The 21,500-nt window shown below is 37.3% G+C and overlaps 1 protein-coding gene across 1 annotated transcript in view; it reads left to right on the forward strand.

The window, feature by feature from the left end:
* Positions 1–21,500, forward strand: part of CCDC192 (coiled-coil domain containing 192) — a gene marked incomplete at both ends in the record, with an annotated part of 195,302 nt that overhangs the window by 20,786 nt on the left and 153,016 nt on the right. The window contains one exon of the mRNA XM_084252504.1: positions 11,722–11,829. Coding sequence (XP_084108630.1) covers positions 11,722–11,829 — 108 coding nt within the window. The remainder of the gene's footprint in view (positions 1–11,721; positions 11,830–21,500) is intronic.

Raw genomic sequence — 21,500 nt, forward strand, 5'->3', positions numbered from 1 at the left:
GGAAATGTTTAGGAAGAAAGATCAAGGCAGATAAGAAATGGAGACCAAACAATTCTCAATCAGAAGAGGCTGAGGTCTGTGCCCTCTTCTACTATGAGCTTGAATTTTCACTCTTATCTTGTACATAATGATGTAATTTTTTTTCCCAACAAGGAGTAGCTGGGCTAAGTATAGTTGTATAATGCAAAGATCACCAGAGTTTCTAAGAGTTTTGGGTCCTTATTATCAAATCTCAGGGTCATTTCTAGGCTGTGAATTGCCCAAAGTAAAACCATAGAAAGATAAAACCTAGAGCTTAAAAAGCAAAAAATTTTTGAACTTCCTTCTGTGCATCAGATATGCTAAGCATTTTTCTGCATTACCACATTTAATCATCTTAGTTGTCCCCATTGCATAGAGTCCTCCAAATTTAAAGTAGAGGAGATGGAACGGTTCATAAAAATTAAATTACTTGCTTAAGGTCACATGGATAATAAATAATCAGTTAGATTCATATTTAAAATCAACAGAACCTACTCTAGTTTGTATTGAGGAAAATGAATTATTAAAGGATTATTAATATAATTATTAATATAATAATATATTATATATATAATTATATATTAAGCATTTCATAACTTTTCTAGGACAATCAGAAAATCAGACTTGGCGACTATACCCAATTACCCCTGCCAGATTCTGTTGAAGAATCTATTACTGTTGCTTCTGGGCAAAGACCCCAAATTATTTGTCACTTTCCCTGACTATGAGATATTACTTCTGGGTCTTCTGTTAACTACAGCCTCTGAAAACAGACTAATCTTGTCAACCTGGCCAGATTGCATCCTATTTGACACCTTTTGCATATCACTCTCATCTTTATTAAAGTCTCAGGCTGATGTGTGTAATTGTTGAAGCCTAAGTCACATGGTTACACCTTGGATACAAAAGACACTTGATAGGGAGTTGCTGGCTTATACTTTGGAGAGGTGGGATTCATGAAATGGGAAATTTCCCAAACAGGGAAAGACACTAGGCAGGAAAAACAGCTTAACAAACGGGCTAACACAGAGTGCAAGACAAACGAGATATTATAGCCTCGTTTCACAGATAAAGAAACTGAGAACCACTGAATGGCTAATACTGGCTATGCTATGCCATTTTCTCTGATATTCTGGCTATGTTCCTTGTAACATTTTGACTGTGGGACCTTAAAAGAAGTGGAAATTCACAGCGAATGAGAGCTCTACCATCTGTCCTCTGCTTACCTTATCACATTGGAATGTACTATGGAAAGTATTGCTGAACTTTTATCTGATCCAAAGGGTACATAACACATTTCTCCTTCAGATTTTTATAAAGAGGGGAGTCTACACAAATGCCAAGTTGGGAAGGGGATGTGGTTTCTTATGGAAAAGGTTTCTCATGGAACATCAAGTTCAAGTAAGGATTTGCTTGCTAAATTTTGGGGACATAATTTAGAACATTGAAGTATTTATCACTGCAATTAAATTTCCTGGAGTTTTTGAAAACTGATTTATTTAGAGTCTAACATTTACTGGCAGAAAAGAATTACCTTCACTCTGAATGCTATCAATCATAAAACATTTGTTGTTGATTACACATAGTGTAGCAATAAGTTATTCACCCAACTAACTTTGAAAAGTCCCAGGCAATTTGGGCAATACAGTTCTATCACTTCACACATAAAATAACCTGAAAATCCTTTTTCCCACAGGCATATATGTTTCCTAAAACAATGGGATACTGTGGGAGAATAAGAACATTTTAGTTAATATGCTAAAATCAAAACTTGTGTATGATGTGTCACCAAAAAGTCAGTTATTCAAAGCAATATTTATAAATAGGGAAAGTATTTGCACTATTATATATCCCATAAAACCAATATTTTATTTAAAAATAAATAGTATTTTGGGGATGTTTTCTTTATTAAGCAGTAAAATCCTTTCCTTTATGTATTTTTCTCTATTTTATAGTTTTTATTTTATTCAATTTTTTCATTTTGTTCTCATAATAATCCTGCAAAAGTAGGTAGAGTAGTTGAATTAATTTTAAATCAACTAATTCCTTCACTCCATAACTTATCTGCTGTATACATCTGTATTAGGTAAGTTATTTTTATTTTAAATTTTGTTAAAATACAAATAACAGTGGAGAAAAAGGAACTCTACTATACTGTTGGTGGGAGTGCAAACTGGTGCAACCACTATGGAAAGCTGGGTGGAGGTTCCTCAAACTGCTAAAAATAGAGCTTCCATATGATCCAGCATTTCCACTCCTAGGGATCTACCCAAAGGACACAAAAACATTAATTCAAAAGGACACATGCGGGCCTCCCCTGGTGGTGCAGCGGTTGAGCGCTGAGCTGTAAAGCTGCCTGCAGCCTCTGCAGCGCCAGTTCGATCCCCGGCCGCAGGGCAAGGGTCCCACATAGCGTGCAGACCTCTCCTGCTGCCCACTGCTCCCCTCAGCAGTGTACTTCTTTGTTGGTCTGCCTGTTCTGTTCCCCGCTCTGGCTCTGGTGAATTCTCTCACTCTCCCACACTTCTGACTGTACCCAGTGCTTGTATAAATAAATAAAATAAAATAAAATCTTTAAAAAAATTTAAAAAAAAGGACACATGCACCTCTATGTTTACTGCAGCATTATTTATAATAGGTAAGCTATGGAAACAACCCAAATGCCCAAAAATAGATGACTGGATCAAGAAGATGTGGTACATAAGCACAATGGAATATTACTCAGCAATTAAAAAAGATAAACTCATGCCATTTGCAGCAACATGGATAGAGCTGGAAGGGATAATGCTCAGCGAAATAAGCCAGAAAGAAAAAGAAAAATACCGGATGGTCTCACTTATAGCAGGAGTGTAGAGGATCCAAATAAGGGATCAGGAAAAAAACTAATAATAATAAAGTAAAAATCAAAATCAACAGGCAACTATAAATCAGAGACATACTACAGGGGAGAGAAGGCAGTAGGATGAGAACTAGAGTGGAAGAGCATAAAGGACCATGGCGAAAGTTCACAGGTGAATGGGTGATGGGAATTTTACAGGGACTATAACCAAGATGAAAATGCATCCATTGTGCAAAAATGAAAAATGATGTAAAAAATATATAAAATAATTTAAAATAAATTAAAAAAGAAAATACAAATAACATAAAATGGACCATTTTAACCATTTTTAATAGTACAGTTCAGTAGTGTAAAGCAATTTTATATTTTTGTGCAACCACTCTCCAGAAATTTCTCATCTTAAAAAACTGAAATTCTCACCCATTAAATAAGAACTCCCACATCCCCCTGTCCTTTATTCTTTAAGTACATCAACATATTTTTAATAACGAATTACCTTGTTACACCTTTTTAATTTTTTTTATTATGAATTAAATATATTCTCATTATTAAAATCTTTACTTCCCGGTCAATAGGATGGGTAAATACTAACTGCTGTGAGGTTACAGTTACAACAAACAGGCCTCCCTGGGAATGGGGTGCTACTTGCTCTACTGTTCAGAGAAAGGAAAAAAATTTTTTTCTTTAAAATTTGGGGAATTTCCCTAGGAAGAAAATACTATTTATTCATCTCCATGATTTACAGTAGAGGAATCTAGAACATATCACTATCTTATTCATTAAGATTTTGTATTTTATTTTAGTAAAAATTAAAGATGGCTAGAATACACTATTCCTTCTAAACAAGGAATTTATTTTTTTCTTTATTTATTTGTATATATTTTACATCATTACTCATTTTTAAACAATACTTGCTTTTTTGGACTTTATAATTTGGATAATGTGAGTGGTGTTGAGAAAGATGCTTAAGCACCCTTATAATATATGCAAAATAATGTGCATGTATGCTTTGTGTTGTGTGTGTGAGAGGGTATGTGTTATGAATTCCTTAAAGGCTCCTGTGTAAGCAAGTGCATGAACATTTTTTTCTAGTAAGATAATTAACAGGCAGCATCAAGTGCTCAAAGAGGTTTATGATGCTCAAAGTTTTAAGAAATTACCCATAAAATCAAAATGGTAGAGTGCTATTTTAGGTCACAGCACAAATTCTATAAGCCCTTATAACCCAATCCCTGTTTTACTGTTCACTTAATTTAAACTATGGAAGATACATACCATATACTTAGTTCCTTTTCTCCTTTGATACTATTTATACATGATCTCTAGAACCTACATAGCAATGTTATTTGAAATAGAGCTTGATATTTGAAAATGGGCTAAGATGTCTCTTGCTTCCTCCTAGCATCTACTAGAATTCTCATCAAAGAATAAGAATGAGGTCCCAAAGCACAGAGCAGTATATTATGAATGAGCATAAAAATTTTAAATTAACCACTAAACTTTTGACATTCTTTTGATTTTTACATAAAACTAAATCCCAGGATTTTTGTATTGGAAATTCTAGGCTAAGAATTCTAGTGAGGGTATTAATCCTGTCTGTCTTGTTACTACTTATTTCCCCATTGCTCAACATAGTACCTGACAAAGAGTGAGTTCTCAAATATTTTTTGTACTTAAATCGAATTGCTTCAAACTGAATTAAAATGAGTTGGCCTGTTGGGAGTTTTGGTAAACCATTGTTTTTGAAGTTATTTATGAAACTATCAAATGCCACTTGGTCATTTCTCTTCAACTTTCATGCCAACAATGTTTTATAAATCAAAATCTAAGACAACAAACCATTTCAAACATCTTTTCCTTTTATTCCACCAGTGATGCTACAGAAATGGAAATGAAAAAAAAGAATTTAAACTTTCTAGAAAAATAGTATCCTGAACCCTTGTTAAAGCAACTTAATACTGAGGGCCTCCCCTGGTGGCACAGGCACTGTGAAGCTTTCTGCAGCCTCTGCAGCGCCGGTTAGATGCCAGCCAGCCGGCAAGGGTCCCACATGGTGGCGCAGACCTCTCCTATCTCACCCGCTGCTCCCCTCAGCAGTGTATTTCGTCAGTCTGCCTGTTCTATTCCTGGTGAATCTTCTTACCCTCCTGCGCATCTTGTCTGTACCCCAGTTCTTGTATAAAATAAATAAATAAATCTTTAAAAAAAAGTCAACTTAATACTGAATACAGGTCTATCATGGATTTGGTACAGGGGCATTCAGGGGCCATGGCTATGGAAAGGCCACCTAACATAACATTCAATTGACAATCTAACAAAGATTCCTTAGATAGACGTTCTCTGCATTTCTACATTTCATAAACAAGTAAGAATTTCTACACCCAAGATAATTGACTTATTTCTAGTAGGACTGCCAACTTTTCAATTTTTTTCAAGAAAAAAAACTGAGACAATAATATCCATATACTATAACCATCATTTGTTAAAGAAAAAGCCTCTTCACATGATAATAGAAGAATGATCATAATCTCAGATTAAAACATAGCCCTCTAAAGGGAATGAATTCAGCTTCATGAAAAATTCACCAATGTTCTTTTACTTTTGTCCTTTTCTTGCTGATTGGTAAAAATGTTATCACTAACCAGCACTGATCTATGGGCTGGAATCTGGAAACCACTCATTAAAAAAAAAAAAAAAAATCCCTTTGACCTGAGGTTTCTTTGTTTTCCTCTCAAGATCAGTTCTCATCCTTCCCTGCTCTGTTCTTTTCCAGGTAATCTGTTTCCTCTGGTCTTGTCATACAGGCTCTCTTGCCCTTTGACTTCTTATTGGGTTCAAACTCAGGGAGATACAGACAGAAAGTGAGAATAGAAAGTGAGAAGAGAAGAAATTAGTCTGCTAGTTCACTCTGTTCTTCCCCACCATCAAACACCATTGCCTGGGCACAAGTTGGCAGTGACTGTATTCCTCTGCTCAAGGTCTCAGTTCATGGGATGGGGCTCTCCCCAAGCACTCTTTCTAGATCTAATTATAATGCTCTTTCCTTATCTCCCCACCACCTCTTTAGGTTAAGGCAATACAAAAGGTAATTTGGCTCCTAAGTGTTGCCTCACCTCCTTGTTGGTGCTCTTAAGGTGCCCGTATCTTTGTAAACAGTGCCTTTAAACTCCTTTCAATGACTCCATTGGGACCAGGCCAACACATTCTTCATTTAAAAGTGAAAAAATTGGGGGCCTCCCTGGTGGTGCAAGGGGTTAAGTCTCAGCACTATAAAGCTGTCCACAGCCACTGCAGCACGCGTTCAATCCCCAGCCAGGAAGGTGACCCACATGACTCAGCAGACCTCTCCTGTCCCACCCACTGCTCCCATCAGCAGTGGATTTCAGTGAATCCACCTGCTCTGTTACCCACTCTGTCTCTGGTGAATCCTCTTACCCCTCCCCTGCACCTCTGGCCTGTACCCCAGCTCTTCTTTGCATAAATACATAAATCTTTAAAAAAATAAAAGTGAAAAAATTTCCAAGAAATGATGCTCAAATGTCCATGTGGTCCAAATCACATTGTTAGCTTGAATCAAGTCATGTCCAGAATGTAGCCTTTCGGATTACAAGCATAGTTCTTAGTCAATAGTATCCGTCACCTGGCCATCTCCTTCACAGTCATATTAATGGGCACTTTCTAGACTCCCCTTTGTGCTTTGTTAATAGTTGTAGTTTGTTCAAGTTCTAAATTTCAGTGTCGTATTAGGTAACAATTGAGGCAATCCCAATATAAATGTATACTGTTTTCACTACAATAGAATGGAATCAAGAAAGCGTAGTTTTTAATTGGTTGCCTCCATAGAAATGAGTAATTTAGTTTAAGAAACTATTGCAAAAGCTAAACACAAAAGGATAAGAAAATGACAAAATTGGACCTCTCAGTGGTTCAGGGGTTAAGCACAACACTGTGAAGCTATCCATAGCCTTTGCAGCACAAGTTTGATACCCCGCCAGCCAGGGAGCTACCCACATGGCGCAGCAGACCTCTCCTGTCTCACCCGCTGCTCCCCTCAGCAGTGTATTTCAGCCAGTCTGCCTGTTCTGTTCCTCACTCCACCTCTGGTGAATCTTCTCACCCCCCTGCACCTCTGGCCTGTACTCCAGTTCTTGTATGCATAAATACATAAATCTTTAAAAAAGAAAAAGAAAACGAAAATGACAAAATTCTCCACTGTAAAATAAATTCTGATCACCAAAGGCACCAAAGACATGGAGAGGGATGCCTTCAATCTGTACAGGGTAAGGAGCTGAGTGGAGAGAGTAAGGCAGGGGTGGGTGCTGGGAAAAGACTCCTCTGTATGAGAAATATAAGTAGGTTGTAGGGCCTTCAGTGCCTGTCAAGCAAGGGGAAAGAGAAATAGACAGTGGTAGTAAATAGACATCAGCAGGAAGCTTGACCGTTACAAATATGTTGAAAGCATATTTTATCTGGCAGGAAGTTACTGCACCACTGAGCAGGGGCTGCTGCTAGAGTCCAGGACATCAGATTGCTAGAAATATTTAATTGCCTTAAAGTGACCCATGTCAAAATGCACTTCTATAAAGGTGGAATTTTCATAACCCTCAGCCTTATTTAACAATCATCCTTTCAAACAAATGAATACACATATTTATCATATTAACTTTGTTCTTAATCGTATACTTGATTGAATTTCCACTGCTATGACTTGATCACGTGCTATTTCTTTTTTTTTTTTTGGATCTTGTGCTATTTCAAAAGTGTCTGTATGGGTACTTTTTTTTGAAACTGGGGTTTAAAAATAAGCTAGAAACTTTTAATATCAAAGGATCCTTTTTTTTTGTTTTTTTTTTGTTTTTTTTTAATAATAAATTTTATTGTTATATTCCCAATACAATTGCAGCCCCCCCCATTCTGACCCCGATCCCTCCCCTCCCGCCCCCGCCCCCCTAAAAGTGTCTCTGGTTCATAGTTTTTTGTTGATTTTGATTTTCACTTTCTTATAGTTATTCATTTTCCTGGTCCCTTATTTAAGTTTTCTAGATTCCTGTTATGAGTGAGACCATCCAGTATTTTTCTTTTTCTTTTTGGCTTATTTCGCTGAGCATGATCCCTTCCAGCGCCATCCACGTTGCTGCAAATTGCATGTGTTTATCTTTTTTGAATGCTGAGTAATATTCCATGGTATATATGTACCACATCTTCTTGATCCAGTCATCTATTTTTGGGCATTTGGGTTGTTTCCAAAGCTTAGCTATTGTAAACAGTGCTGCTATAAACATAGGGGTGCAGGTGTTCTTTGGAATTGATGTTTCTGTGTCTTTTGGGTAAATACCTAGGAGTGGAATTGCTGGATCATATGGAAGCTCTATGTTTAGTAGGTCCAGAAATCTCCACACAGCTTTCCATAGTGGTTGGACCAGTTTGCACTCCCACCAACAGTGCAGAAGAGTTCCTTTTTCTCCACACCCTCGCCAACATTTGTTGTTGCTAGTTTTTTTAATATGTGCCATTCTCACTGGTGTGAGATGGTATCTCATGGTAGTTTTGATTTGCATTTCCCTGATTGCAAGTGATGTTGAACATTTTTTCATATGCCTGTTGGCCATTTGCATTTCCTCTTCAGAGAAGTTTCTTTTTAGCTCTTCTGCCCATTTTTTGACTGGATTATTTTCTTTGTTGTTGTTGAGTCTCGTCAGCTCTTTGCAGATTTTTGTGATCAGTCCTTTATCATTAGTGTTGGGTGCAAAAATGTTCTCCCAGTTGGTGGGGTTTCTCTTTGTTTTTGTTATTGTCTCAAAGGATCCTTTTTAAAGGAAATGGGGTAATGGATTTATTCATGGTAACATTAATTGAGTGCTTCATCTAACAGCTGCCTGCTTTACCTCATTTAAATCCTCACAACCATCCTCTGCTGCACTGTCTGGCCCTAGCTTTGGCAAGCAGAATTTCTCTTACCTCTGATCCCTGGCATTTCCCCAAGCCAGATGCATAGAAATTATTGTCACTTTTATAGACTTTTAGCATAAAAGGCAGCTCCTGGTGCAACCACCTTCTGAGCCTTCAATCAATGAACAACTAATTATTGAGTTCCAACTAAATGCTTAGTGAAGTCCATTTTAACCTCTGCATGCGGGGACCTTTCCAAGTGTGGCATGTGGATTCATGTGGGTAGAAGAGTTCATCAACAGAGACCTTAAACCAGTTGTGAAGGGTGGGAAGGGTTTGCATTGCTGAGCAAGAAGAGAGGTCATTGTAAGACATTGTTAAGACAAAGAAATACATTACTGAAGAGCAAGGAAAAAGACAATGAAATAATACTGGGATGGGGTAGAGAAATCAGCAAAAATTAAATTAGAAAAAATGGGTAGGTTTCCCCCTAGATTCTCAAATGAGGACACTTTGTAGTTAAAGGAAAATTTACTTTTATAATTTTCTGTAAGTTTGGCCACTTGGTAGGCTGACGTGCATAATAGTTTAGTGTATTTACTATAATGAAAGAGTTCACTTAAGTTTTAGTATTCTCAATATTCTTGGTTAGCTACAGGCATGTAAACTACTGATTTGATATTTAGGTAAAAAAATTTTAAGACAGATTAGAAATTAAAAATTGGAACCACTATTGAATTACTGGGATTTACCATTTGAAAATTCAGACACTGACAATCCCCAGATACCTGTATATGTAGTATATTTTCCGCATGGCATATTATACTTTTTATTACTATAAATCACTCATTATTTACTTTAACCACCAACACAGTTTGGCATTATAATAAACATAAATTGCTATAGTTAGGATGTGTCCACACAATCCTGAAGTAGAATGAATTGAATGGTCTAAGTCTCACTTTCTGCTCACCTGCCATTGCTGAATAGCAAAACACTGTACAATCACTAACTACCTCTAACTTTTTAGGGTACTTGAAACCACCTCTACATCTACCTCCAAAACCTCTAACCCCATGTTTACTGATTTCTAAAATTGTTCTTGACAATTTTTACTCCTTTGATTGGTTAATGGAAATTGCCTCCTATTAAAAAAATGCTCCTATTATAAGCCATTCTTACCTTAGGGTAGATACACTTAACGATTCTTTTCTTAAGTGAGTAGGGGGACAGAAAGGCAAGTCACAGAGTGAAAAGAGGAAGTTGGTGGCTGGGGCCATTGTGCAGAAGACAGATCTGGCATTCTAAAGTTTGTTCAGAACTCTCCCTGTATAACACACAGTTTCACAAATCTACCTGTACAATAAATCCTATGTTACCTAATAACAGTCTTCAGTTAAGACTGTTTCATTTGGCTAGGCTTTTGTCTTACTGCAAATGGTTGTCCTTCTTAGCTGAGGAAATTTGGGATATTTGGAGAAAAGGACCTTGAGAAACAGATTAGCTGTTCTTGCTGGATCTACTCACAGAATTTGAAAGATTTGTATTTGATATCAAACATCAGGCAAAAATATTCACCCTGGAAATAGCAGGGATTCCCAGTATTTTAGGAAGTTAGGTAATTTTATTACATAAAATGAATGATACATAAGGATAAATACCAGAATTTTGTTTTGAGGCCTTTTGGGGGGGGAAGATATTTAGGACTGACTTTTGAAATTATTGGAATCATCATGAGATACTCAGGATCATTAGTTCATCCCAAACCAAACCATTAGTTCATCCCTAGCCAAGGATCTTCATTTCCCAGAAGTGAACATTTTGGGGAGATTATGCGGTGACATGTGGTAGAGCTTGACCTCAGAGTGAGGTTGTTTTTGAGATGTAGCAACATTTCTTTGCCTCTCACCCATGGAGTTTCATTTATATCTGTGGCAGAGCTCAAGGTTCAGGTACTATATGAACAATTATAGGAACTGGATGAATGCTTTATTTTTATGAATGGTTCCATTTACCACCAGATGGCTCTATTGTATCATCAGGAAACGCACACATGTGTAAAATCAGTAGGCTCCTAAACGAAAGGCAAAAAAACAAAGGAGCAGTTTTTTTTTTGTCTTTTTTTTTTAATATGTAGGAACACAGTTCATTCTTTTTATGGTTAATTGGAAGCAGCTGCAGCAGCCTGCATATTCACAAGAAAGCAGGACACACCCAACCAGGCTATAGAAAGGTCATAATCCTACCACATAGGAGGTTTTCCTTTCCAAGTTTTCATATTGCTCTGTAATTGTTAATTAATTGTCACTACAGTCAGGAAGCACTTTAGCCTCAGTAAGACCTCTAACTGATATTTTCAAACCAATTTTGCATACTCTTTTGCTTGTAGATGAGAAACAGTAACTGTAGAACGATTTTGAGGGGCAGAATCTATATATCTGTTGATTTGAGTCACATTAGCCATAATCTGAGGATGATTTGATGATAAATCAGGTGGTATCTTTGCTTTAATACAGTTTGTAATAACAGGATGCGGGTCAGAGAAACGAGCTTCTCTAAGTTCAAATGAAACTGTTTCTCAACATAGGTGAATGTTAAACATGCAGGCATTCTAGGTGACAGTTCTTACTAGAAATGTGAAATGTTTGTCACAACTTCTCAAAGGAAAGGTCTTTTTGTATCAAAAAGATTAACCACATTGAAACATTGGGAAATTTATTCTAACTTTGTAGAGCTGATCATTGTCACCACCTAATATGCTTATTTTCTATACTATTATAGGATAATATGTAGACTCATACTATTAAATAAGACTCTTTTTATAACATTTTGCTACTTTATTACTGTATGGAAGCAGAAAGGAGAGGATTTGTGGACCTTTACTAAGCACAGCCTTAGTCCAAAACATTATTTGAGATGCTCTCGGGAAACTATCAAATGCCAAAAAGTAATTCTTGATTATTGTTTTAAAGAAAGAGTCCCTGGATTCTGGACAAATGGCATTTACTTTGGCACAACTCAAGTCCTTGGAGATTTGCCTAAAGGAAGCAGAAGAAAAGGCTAAAGTCTTATCTGAACAGGTAATACCTGTCACTGGGACTGGAAATAAATGTTCTCGGTGTGCAGTAAATAAATGTAAATCTAAATACATGCTTTAACCTCTGCAACTACTAATATACATGCACCCATGTGCACAAAGCATTTCTTTCATCTTAGATAAAACAGGTTACTTTTATACATATATTTTGATTTTCATTTACCACACCCTGTGAGTTAGGTAAGTTATCTTTATGCAAGTAGTTTTCCTGAATAAGTGAAGCATATTTGCATTATAAGCAGATAAACCCAAATGAAGATAAAATCATATGAAACACACAGGAGTAATTTTCTCTCATTAATTGAGGGAAGAGAGTTCTTGAAATACTGGCTTTCTTCTTAGATTTTTGAAACTCACAGAAGCAAAGCAGATCACGGGTGGAACACAGCCCCCTTACTTGGCAGCCTGGAACTTAATAGGTTATCTGCATACACAGCAGTCCCTGGTTTCTGAGGGGCTAAGTGGGTATCAGTTAAACTCAGACCAGGGACTTGATCATTTCCTAATATGATTACACTTTGCCAACAGAGCAATATATGGTACAAATCCCAGCATTACTATTCCCCTTCTCCCACCTGTGGCATGGGGCCTGGACCCTAAGAGTAAACTCTCTTCCAGCACCTGGCAGGGTAGAGCTGACAATGTTTATAGATTACACAGAGGTTGATACAGTTTGATAATATATTTTTAGAAACTTTTGAAAAACAATCTTAAGAGGATTTTTTTTTTTGCAGTTACCAAATTTGCTTAACAATTGTTTTCCTAACAATGGTCTGTACAGTGACATTTTATTGCATCAGAATTTATAAGAATTTTTGCAGAAATTAGCAGAAAGGTACTGAGTTATAAGAAAAAGAATAATTAATTTGAAATGTAGTCTCATACAGCAGTGATTCTTTCAATCTACCAAAAAGTGAATCTCTTACTTTGGGTTGTGCTTATTGTTTACTGAATAAATGTGACTGGTAGGTCACCGGGGTATTTACAATGAAAGTATGTTGCCTATGGCTGAGACCCTTTGGGGAAAGTTTCCATCTCAGCCTCATGCCATAATTCTGGTTTGCCAACCAGTCTCTAAAACAAACAAGCAAATAGCCTCTAACTGCAGCACAATTATAAATTACAAGAACTGTAATGATGAACATAGGATACCATTTCAAAGCAAAAAACTAAGAATTTCAGAGCCTCTAAACTAAAAGATTTTGAATGACTAACTGAAAGAGGACATCCTTGCTGGAACAAGGCTGCCCTTAGAAGATGTTTATTTTGTAGTTGAATGTCTTTCAAAGTCTCATTTAAAATCCAATTCTTCCATAAAAGTCCTCATCCTTTTTTGTTCTCTATAAAAAATATTTTTATACAACAAATCATCCTTAATATTTAAGAATCTTAACTCAATCCCTTTATGTAATATCAAAATGATAAGTTATTTTTGTTTTCTGTGGGGTTTTTTTTGTATTTTTAGTAGTTACCATAAATACATGGAAAGTGGATTTCACTCAACTTCTCTTTACCTACCCTGAGTAAGATGCAGGTTAGGTGTTTTGGAAAGAAAGATGTTAGCAGGCCTTATGTACCCAAGTAGCTCACAGCCAAAAGAATCAATGAAAGGGCTACAGAGTGAAAATGGGTGATTTTATGCCTCCCAGATAAAGGACACAATAGCACTAAGTTGCAAGATCTGGTTGTGTTATTTTCCTGAAGAATTATCCTTAGAGTTACCATATCTGCATGACCAAGTGAATTTAACTGCAAGTTGGAAATAGTTTGAGGAAAAGGAAAGTGTGACTTTTTTTTTAAGTATGTTACAAACATTTTCAATATTCCATTTTTAATTAAGTCCAGCATTTTATTGGATTTGGCTGTCTCTACTGTTATAGCTCTAACAGGTTAATCAAATATAGATACTATTCTCAGAAAACTTAATCCCAAGATTTTTGCTTTCGCCACTGTTTTAATTTGGTCTTTTTCTTAAGGGATAAAAAGTAAGAACATTCTCCTCCTCCCTATTTTTAAATTCAATAGGTGTTTTTAAGATGGGATAAGAGGAGCACGGGGGAAGGTAAGAAAATTGACTTTTCTTATGGTATGAGAATATTTCAGAATGGAAAACCTATCTCAAACATTTGTCCACTGGGTGCCACTGTCTTCCTTAGCAGTCTCTGCCACTAAGCGGTTGCAAAGAGACACATTGTCTTTAGTATTCAATACAACACTCTGTGCGTATGTGTGTAAGTGTGCGAGAGAGAATATTTTAACATATATTCATGTTAAGGCTTCTTTTAAAAATCAATTTAGAATTTGTCATAAGGATGTTGGGGTTGCTAAGTGGATTTCACTGATAATTCAAATCAGTTAGGTCAGTCATGTGGCTGAGCATTGGCAAGCTGGACTGGCCAGAGGGGCTAGAAAGGAGAGAAAATGGTAAGCAAAAGATTATCGCTGGACCAAGAAGTGCTAGCTCACGGTATTGTCAACCAGTGGAGTCTGTCTTTAAGTAAAGGCCATCTCATCATTAGTTTAATCCACCTGACCTTGTCTCTTAGACACATAGAATTAATTCAGAATGGAAAGTATAGATGCTTGGGGTTGTCATCTACACTAAACGTCTATCCATCCTGAGTCTCTGTTTACTCAAACTGAAAAGGTCCCTTTCTGTAAGCTCACTATAAAAAAGAAGAAACTTCAAAATAGTGAGGAAATAAGGAGATTGTGGCTACTTCCTCTGTGAGGTCATACAGTAAACAGAATTCTTTGTTGGCTTCCCTCTAGATAACAATTGTTCTTTATTTCTCTGCAGCCATGCCACTATTGCCAAAATAAAAGAAACATGATAAGAGGATAATTTGCAGTTAAGATTTCTAATCTGGGCTATTCGAAGCTATAAAGCTATAAGAAATACATTTGCAGCAAAAAAAGTTGGCTTGAATGAGAAAGGGTCATAGGAATCCAACTCTTGTCCTGAATAATAATGGTAAATTACTCAAAACATTGCCAAGTTTTGCAAAAGAAAATACTTGATTGTATTTCCTCTAGGTGACAATCAGAGGGAGGAAATGCCTGGAAATTGAGTAAAAAGGACAAGAAGGGGCACTAGGAGAGAAGAAAAAAATGCCGAGGAGGAGGGAAAAGATTTTCAAGGTTTCTGGAGAAACTCATAAATAGCAATTTTTGTTGTGTGCGGGCTTCTATCACCAGTGCATACAGAAGGGACAACGAAAAGGGTTCTGGTGAGCTGTACAAGTCATACATGCAGCTTCTGTGCTGAAACAGGCTTTAACAAAGTATCACCCAGATCTTGGCACATACATTCAGAGACATCCACTCTAGCGCGACACTGTAGGCCAGCTCCTGCGACTCAGCCCAGCATTGGGCCAGACTCTCATTCTTTAAGGGATCCTGGTTCCCTTCCATCCTTGCCTCCCTCTGGAAGTCAACCCAGCAGAGTTCAGGCTTGTTTCTGCTCCATTCCTTGTTAGCTCTATGACTTGGGGCAATTCACTTAATTTCTCTGAGTCACAGTTGTCCTATCTAGAGGGGGTAACACACTGATTTTACTGGTTATTGTGAGAATTAAATGAGATAAATGAATTTGGCTCTTAAAAGATTCTCACTTCTGTCAGTGGTCTTACAGAACTGTTTGCTACCTCAGTCATGTCATGGGCCCGCATGCACATGTGCGTGTGTGTCTGTGTGTGTATAAGAAATTTCTTTATTGGTGTCCCTCAGAATATTTGAAAGAGGTCTAAGTCCTAACACAGCAGTTTTTCTACAGTACTTGCAATCTCATAGTTTCTCAACCAGGAACCCCTCCACACACAGGTCCCTTGTCCTAGCTTGGTTTTTTCACCATCCAGCTTTCTCTTTTACTCTTTCTTAGCTCTTGATTTAGTAAAGAAACTTTAGTATCTTAAACTTACTTTTTCTTTCTGCTTCATCCCTTGGGTCTCTGTCTCTTTCTGCTCTGTCTGGAGTTGAATGGGAATGGTATTTGGTCATTTCAGGGGTTTCTTTGGGATATTGGGGATAAGGGAATCACTGAGGAGGTATATGCACTAATAACTATGTAGTCAAAATTAGCTTCAGGCTTCTTCTGGGTACCAGAGCAAAATATTAGTTACATATTAAGTGCCAGCATCTCTAGATAGAAAAGAGATTTCATGATTTGATGCAAGGACTAGGAGATGGGAAATCTGGGGGCTAACTTGACCTTTTTCCCCACCTAACTGTGCTTTTCTTGAGTAGGAACCAGACATAGACAAGGCACAGCAAGGAGCCACCTCTTTTGGAGCATAAAAATTTTGCCCCTTTTGCTTTGATAAAGAGAGGTTTATTGATGCTATTCAAAAATGCAGAGAAATTTCAATAGCAATTAATATTATAGTTTTATTTATTTCTTACTTCTTAATAGTAGTTCATATGCCAATTTGGCATGATTTTCCTGTCAGACACTTCAGAAAGCCCCAAATAAAACTAGGCCTTTCTGTATCCTCCCTTACTGTGCAGCAAAGTTGACCAGTTAAGTTATATAAAAAGATTCCATTCCCTTTCTTTTTCCCTCTGGGATATCCCTGCCTGAAGTTCTCTCCCTTCTTAAAAATCAACAGAAACTGCAGGGGAGGAGGAGGGAGAGGGATCAGAAGGAGGCAAGGAGGAGCACAGGGGACTGTAGTGATGGTGCACGGGTGCCTTGGGGAAGGAAATTCTACACTTGAGGGGGTTGGGAAGCAAATATTGTTTAAAAATGAACAATGATGTAAAATAAATAAATAAATAAACAAATAAATAAATAAATAATCAACAGAAACAATAATGGTGAGGAAGAATGTAAGGTGTTGTAGTAGGGTGATGTCTAAATCGCATTCTACAGGAATGCATGCCTGCTATGAGACCTCTCCAAAGCACTGTAAATGTATAGTATGGGGAGCAACTAACATTTATTAAGCACTTACCAGTGCTCCAGGTACTCTGCCTGCAATTACATAATTTCACCTGATCCACACAATAATCCTATGAGGAACACTATTATTATAACACCTATGAGGACAATGAAAGTAAAAAACATCAAGTCATCTGCCCAAGGTCATGCAGTTAATAGATGGAAAATGATGTTAGCACTCTAGTGCTTTCAAAATTCAAAGTTCCTATTCTTAAGAATATATGCATATAGACCAAAGCCACTTAAAAGAAGTTTCCCACTCAAGCAATACTGAATAAGAAGAACCTATATGGAGTCCCAAATTAGAACTCGAGGGGCTTGTTAGATTGCTGGAGATTAGCTCCAGAGTTTCAGATTTACTACAGCTGGGGTGGAGGTCAAGAATTTGCCTTTCTAACAAGTTCCTGGATTAAGCTAAAGTTAAGTTCTACTGCTAACCCAGACCTTCAGGCCTTAGTTCCTTTTTACCCTTGCCCTGCATCTCAGGTACACAGAAATTTACTGAATCAGTTTAGGATTATTCTTGGGTGCCTAACAAAGAAAACCTCAGTAAGAGGGGCCTGAACAGAGAAGACATTTATTTTTCATTCATATAAAGTAAGTCTGAACATAGGCAGCCTGGAACAGGAGTGACAGCTCCATCATCCTGGGGGGAACCTGAGCTTTGCCTCTTTGTCCATTGACAAACATGGCTTCCATCCCCAAGGTCCAAGATGTACCTGCAGCTGCAGCCATTCTATTCACATTTTAGAAAAATAGGCATGGTAATCTGCCACACGAGCAACATTTGTTAAGAGTTTTTCTCGGCCTCCCAGGTGGCGCAGCAGTTGAGCACTGGGTTGTGAAGCTGCCCGCAGCCTCTGCAGCACCGGTTTGATCCCTGGCTGCACCAGAGGAGGGTCCCACATGGTGCGCAGACCTCTCCTGCCACCCGCTGCTCCCCTCAGCAATATACTTCAGTCCTTCTGCCTGCCCTGGCTCTGGTGAATTCTCTCGCCCTCCCGCACTTCTGACTGTACCCGGTGCTTGTATAAGTAAATAAATAAATAATAAATCTTTAAAAAAAAAGTTTTTCTCAAAAACTCACTTAGTTCTTATATATTCCTAAACAATGCTATTTGCATGGGAGCTAAGAAACGTGGGTATTTAGGCAGGATGATAGAGCTTCATTTCCATTTCCAAGAGTATGGGAATTCTTTTACAAGAAGGAAAGAATGGATATTAGATTGGGAAACAGCAATTCCCGTCTTGTTCAACCAACCCCTTGACCATACTGTTGCAGATAGTGTTTATCCTGTTAAACTCAATATTCTTTTACATATTCATATCCAGTTTTCTCAGCATCATTTACGGAAGATACAGTCCTTTTCTCATTGAATGGTTGTGACAGCTTCATCAAAAACAATTGTATATAATTCCACAGGCTCTCAATTTTATTTTATTGCTCTATAACTGTGCCTTTCAGTAAGCACTGCTAGTTGGAATCCCTAGCATAAATTCTTGAATTAGAACTTAGATTCAGTCTTCAGGGTCCTTTACCTTACATTTGTGAGAACCACAATGAATCTCTCTTATTTATAAAGTACCTGAAATTGAATGTATCTTCTAATTGATCTTTTCCTTTTAACACTTAGCATAGTAAACGAGTGAGACAAAAGACAAGTATGTTTGCTTCTAATAATCAAAAATTATTCATCATTTTCTTTTTTTTTAAATAATAAATTTTATTTTTATATTCCCCCATACAATTGCAAACGCCCCATTCTGACCCCAATCCTTCCCCTCCCGCCCCCCACTCCCCAAAAAGTGTCTCTGGTTCATAGTTTTTTGTTGATTTTGATTTTCACTTTCTTATATTCATTTTCCTGGTCCCTTATTTAAGTTTTCTAGATTCCTGCTATGAGTGAGACCATCCGGTATTTTTCTTTTTCTTTTTGGCTTATTTCGCTGAGCATGATCCCTTCCAGCGCCATCCATGTTGCTGCAAATTGCATGTGTTTATCTTTTTTGAATGCTGAGTAATATTCCATGGTATATATGTACCACATCTTCTTGATCCAGTCATCTATTTTTGGGCATTTGGGTTGTTTCCAAAGCTTAGCTATTGTAAACAGTGCTGCTATAAACATAGGTGTGCAGGTGCTCTTTGGAATTGATGTTTCTGTGTCCTTTGGGAAAAGACCTAGGAGTGGAATTGCTGGATCCTATGGAAGCTCTATGTTTAGTAGGTCCAGAAATCTCCACACAGCTCTCCATAGTGGTTGGACCAGTTTGCACTCCCACCAACAGTGCAGAAGAGTTCCTTTTTCTCCACACCCTCGCCAACATTTGTTGTTGCTAGTTTTTTTAATATGTGCCATTCTCACTGGTGTGAGATGGTATCTCATGGTAGTTTTGATTTGCATTTCCCTGATGACAAGTGATGTTGAACATTTTTTCATATGCCTGTTGGCCATTTGCATTTCCTCTTCAGAGAAGTTTCTTTTTAGCTCTTCTGCCCATTTTTTGACTGGATTATTTTCTTTGTTGTTGTTGAGTCTCATCAGCTCTTTGCAGATTTTTGTGATCAGTCCTTTATCATTAGTGTTGGGTGCAAAAATGTTCTCCCAGTTGGTGGGGTTTCTCTTTGTTTTTGTTATTGTCTCTTTTGCTGTGCAGAAGCTCTTTAATTTGATGTAGTCCCAGCTGTTTATCTTTGCCTTCACTATCACTGCTTTGGGTGATGTGTCTGTAAAGATGTCTTTGATGTGCAAATCCCATAGTGTTTCGCCTATATTTCCTTCTATGTATTTTATGGTTTCAGGTCTTATGTCTAGTTCTTTAATCCATTTTGAGTTGATTTTTGTATATGGTGTGAGGTAGTGGTCAAGCTTCATTCTTTTGCATGTAGCGACCCAGTTTTCCCAGCACCATTTATTCATCATTTTCTACCTAAGACTCTATAACAAACTCTCATTATTTGACTCTTCATGTTTAATCTTTATTTTCATTAAGTTTGGGAACAGAAGGAATATAGAACTTCAGCAAATTTTCAGATGTTGAATATGTGTGTGAATGGCCAAAAATGATTTGGTGCAATCTGAGATTGCCTCAAAAATGTTCTGGTTCATTTTCCATTGTTTGAATCCAACAGTGGATCCCTTGATGTCAAGTTTATTTGAAATAAGTAATGTGCCCTTGGTAGGAGTATTCATTTCTGCAAATGCTCAGAAATTATGCTTGATATGCCAATCTGGAATCATGAGTTTTTGTGAATGAGTTTTTGTTTTCCATTCTATTTGGAAGTCAACTTTAATGCCATAAAATTACAAATAGTCTGTTTGACCTGGAATGGCATTCTCATCAGCATGAAGCCTAGTTATTGGGAATTTTTGTTAACAATTTTGTTAACTGGGGTTCTGGTTGAGTTTATAGCATAAGAGTTCCCTCTTAAAACACACACGCATGCACACACACACACACACACACACACACACCCCCTCCTGTCTAGCAGATGTCAATATTCTCTCTGTTATTGACTTGTTGGGCATCAATCGGGAGTCTCAGAGAAGTAAGGGAAAAAATACAAGCTGGTAAAGAAATGTGTTGTTTTGAAGAGAGTCAGGAACAATGACAAATGAGCTTCTGTTGTTGTTACAGGCTGGATGTGTGGACTTCTGCCTTCTTATATAACTAAAGACTTCCTTTTGCTTGTAAATGTCAAGATCAAACAGAGGTCAGTTTTAAATAGCTGACCGGGTGCTAATAAATGTGACTTTCTTGTCTGAGAAAAAGCAAAAGGGCTTGTCCCTTATGAGTCATGGCTCTGCTGATAAGAGCAGGTGTCTTTGTATGGGCTTAGCCTGTTTTTTTTTTTTTTTAATTGTATTGTAAGATTTTCTCTGAGACAGTAAATTAACTTTCACTTTGCATAATGTCTACATATAAATTAGTAAATTAGGTATATACTTTTCTTCAATTATTCATTTATTTACTCACAGTTATTTATTGAGTCCATATTCTGACTGAAGCACTCTGCTCTCCAGTATGTTAATGCATATATTTCTCCCAACAGCCCTGGAAATCAGTCTGTAAAAGATGAAAGCTCTTTTGTGGACTTGCAACCCTCTTGATTGCTTTTTTTATACATTCTCTCTTGGCAACCTGCTTTAGGGCATACAATTAGCTGAGAACAAACTCTTCATCATTATTTTTGATGTTTTTCCTGACACTAGGCCTAATTTCCAACTGCCTACTGAATAACTCCAAGGTTCTTGCAGTCAGCTCAGGCTCTACCTGTCAAAATTCACCTCGTCATCTTTCTGCCCCATATCTATTCCTTTTCCCACATCCCCTAAGTCAGGGAAAGTGCCCTCAGTCACCCTGTGGTTCCTATCAGAAATCTGTGGTTCTTTGGTTCTTTACTTTTCTTCATTCCACACATCCAATCAAATGCTAAATATTATTTATAATTCTCTCATATAGCACTTGAATATGTCTTCTTTTCTCTATCTTCCCCAAAGGCATCATTGTCCTTGTCCAGGCCACGAACTGCAGAAGCCTCTTCCGACTTGACTTTCATTTTGATCCTTAATGGCTACTTGGAATTGTGGAGTAAAGCTTCTACATATTTTTCCTTGAACTACATTCTAAATTAAAACCTCCCCTTTTTTTTTTTTTGGTTAGGACCAATCTATACTCTTTAGCAGACCTTACAATACAATTTGTGGTCTGAC

This window comes from Talpa europaea, assembly GCF_964194135.1.
Source record: "Talpa europaea genome assembly, chromosome: 13".
Classification (NCBI taxonomy): domain Eukaryota; kingdom Metazoa; phylum Chordata; class Mammalia; order Eulipotyphla; family Talpidae; genus Talpa; species Talpa europaea.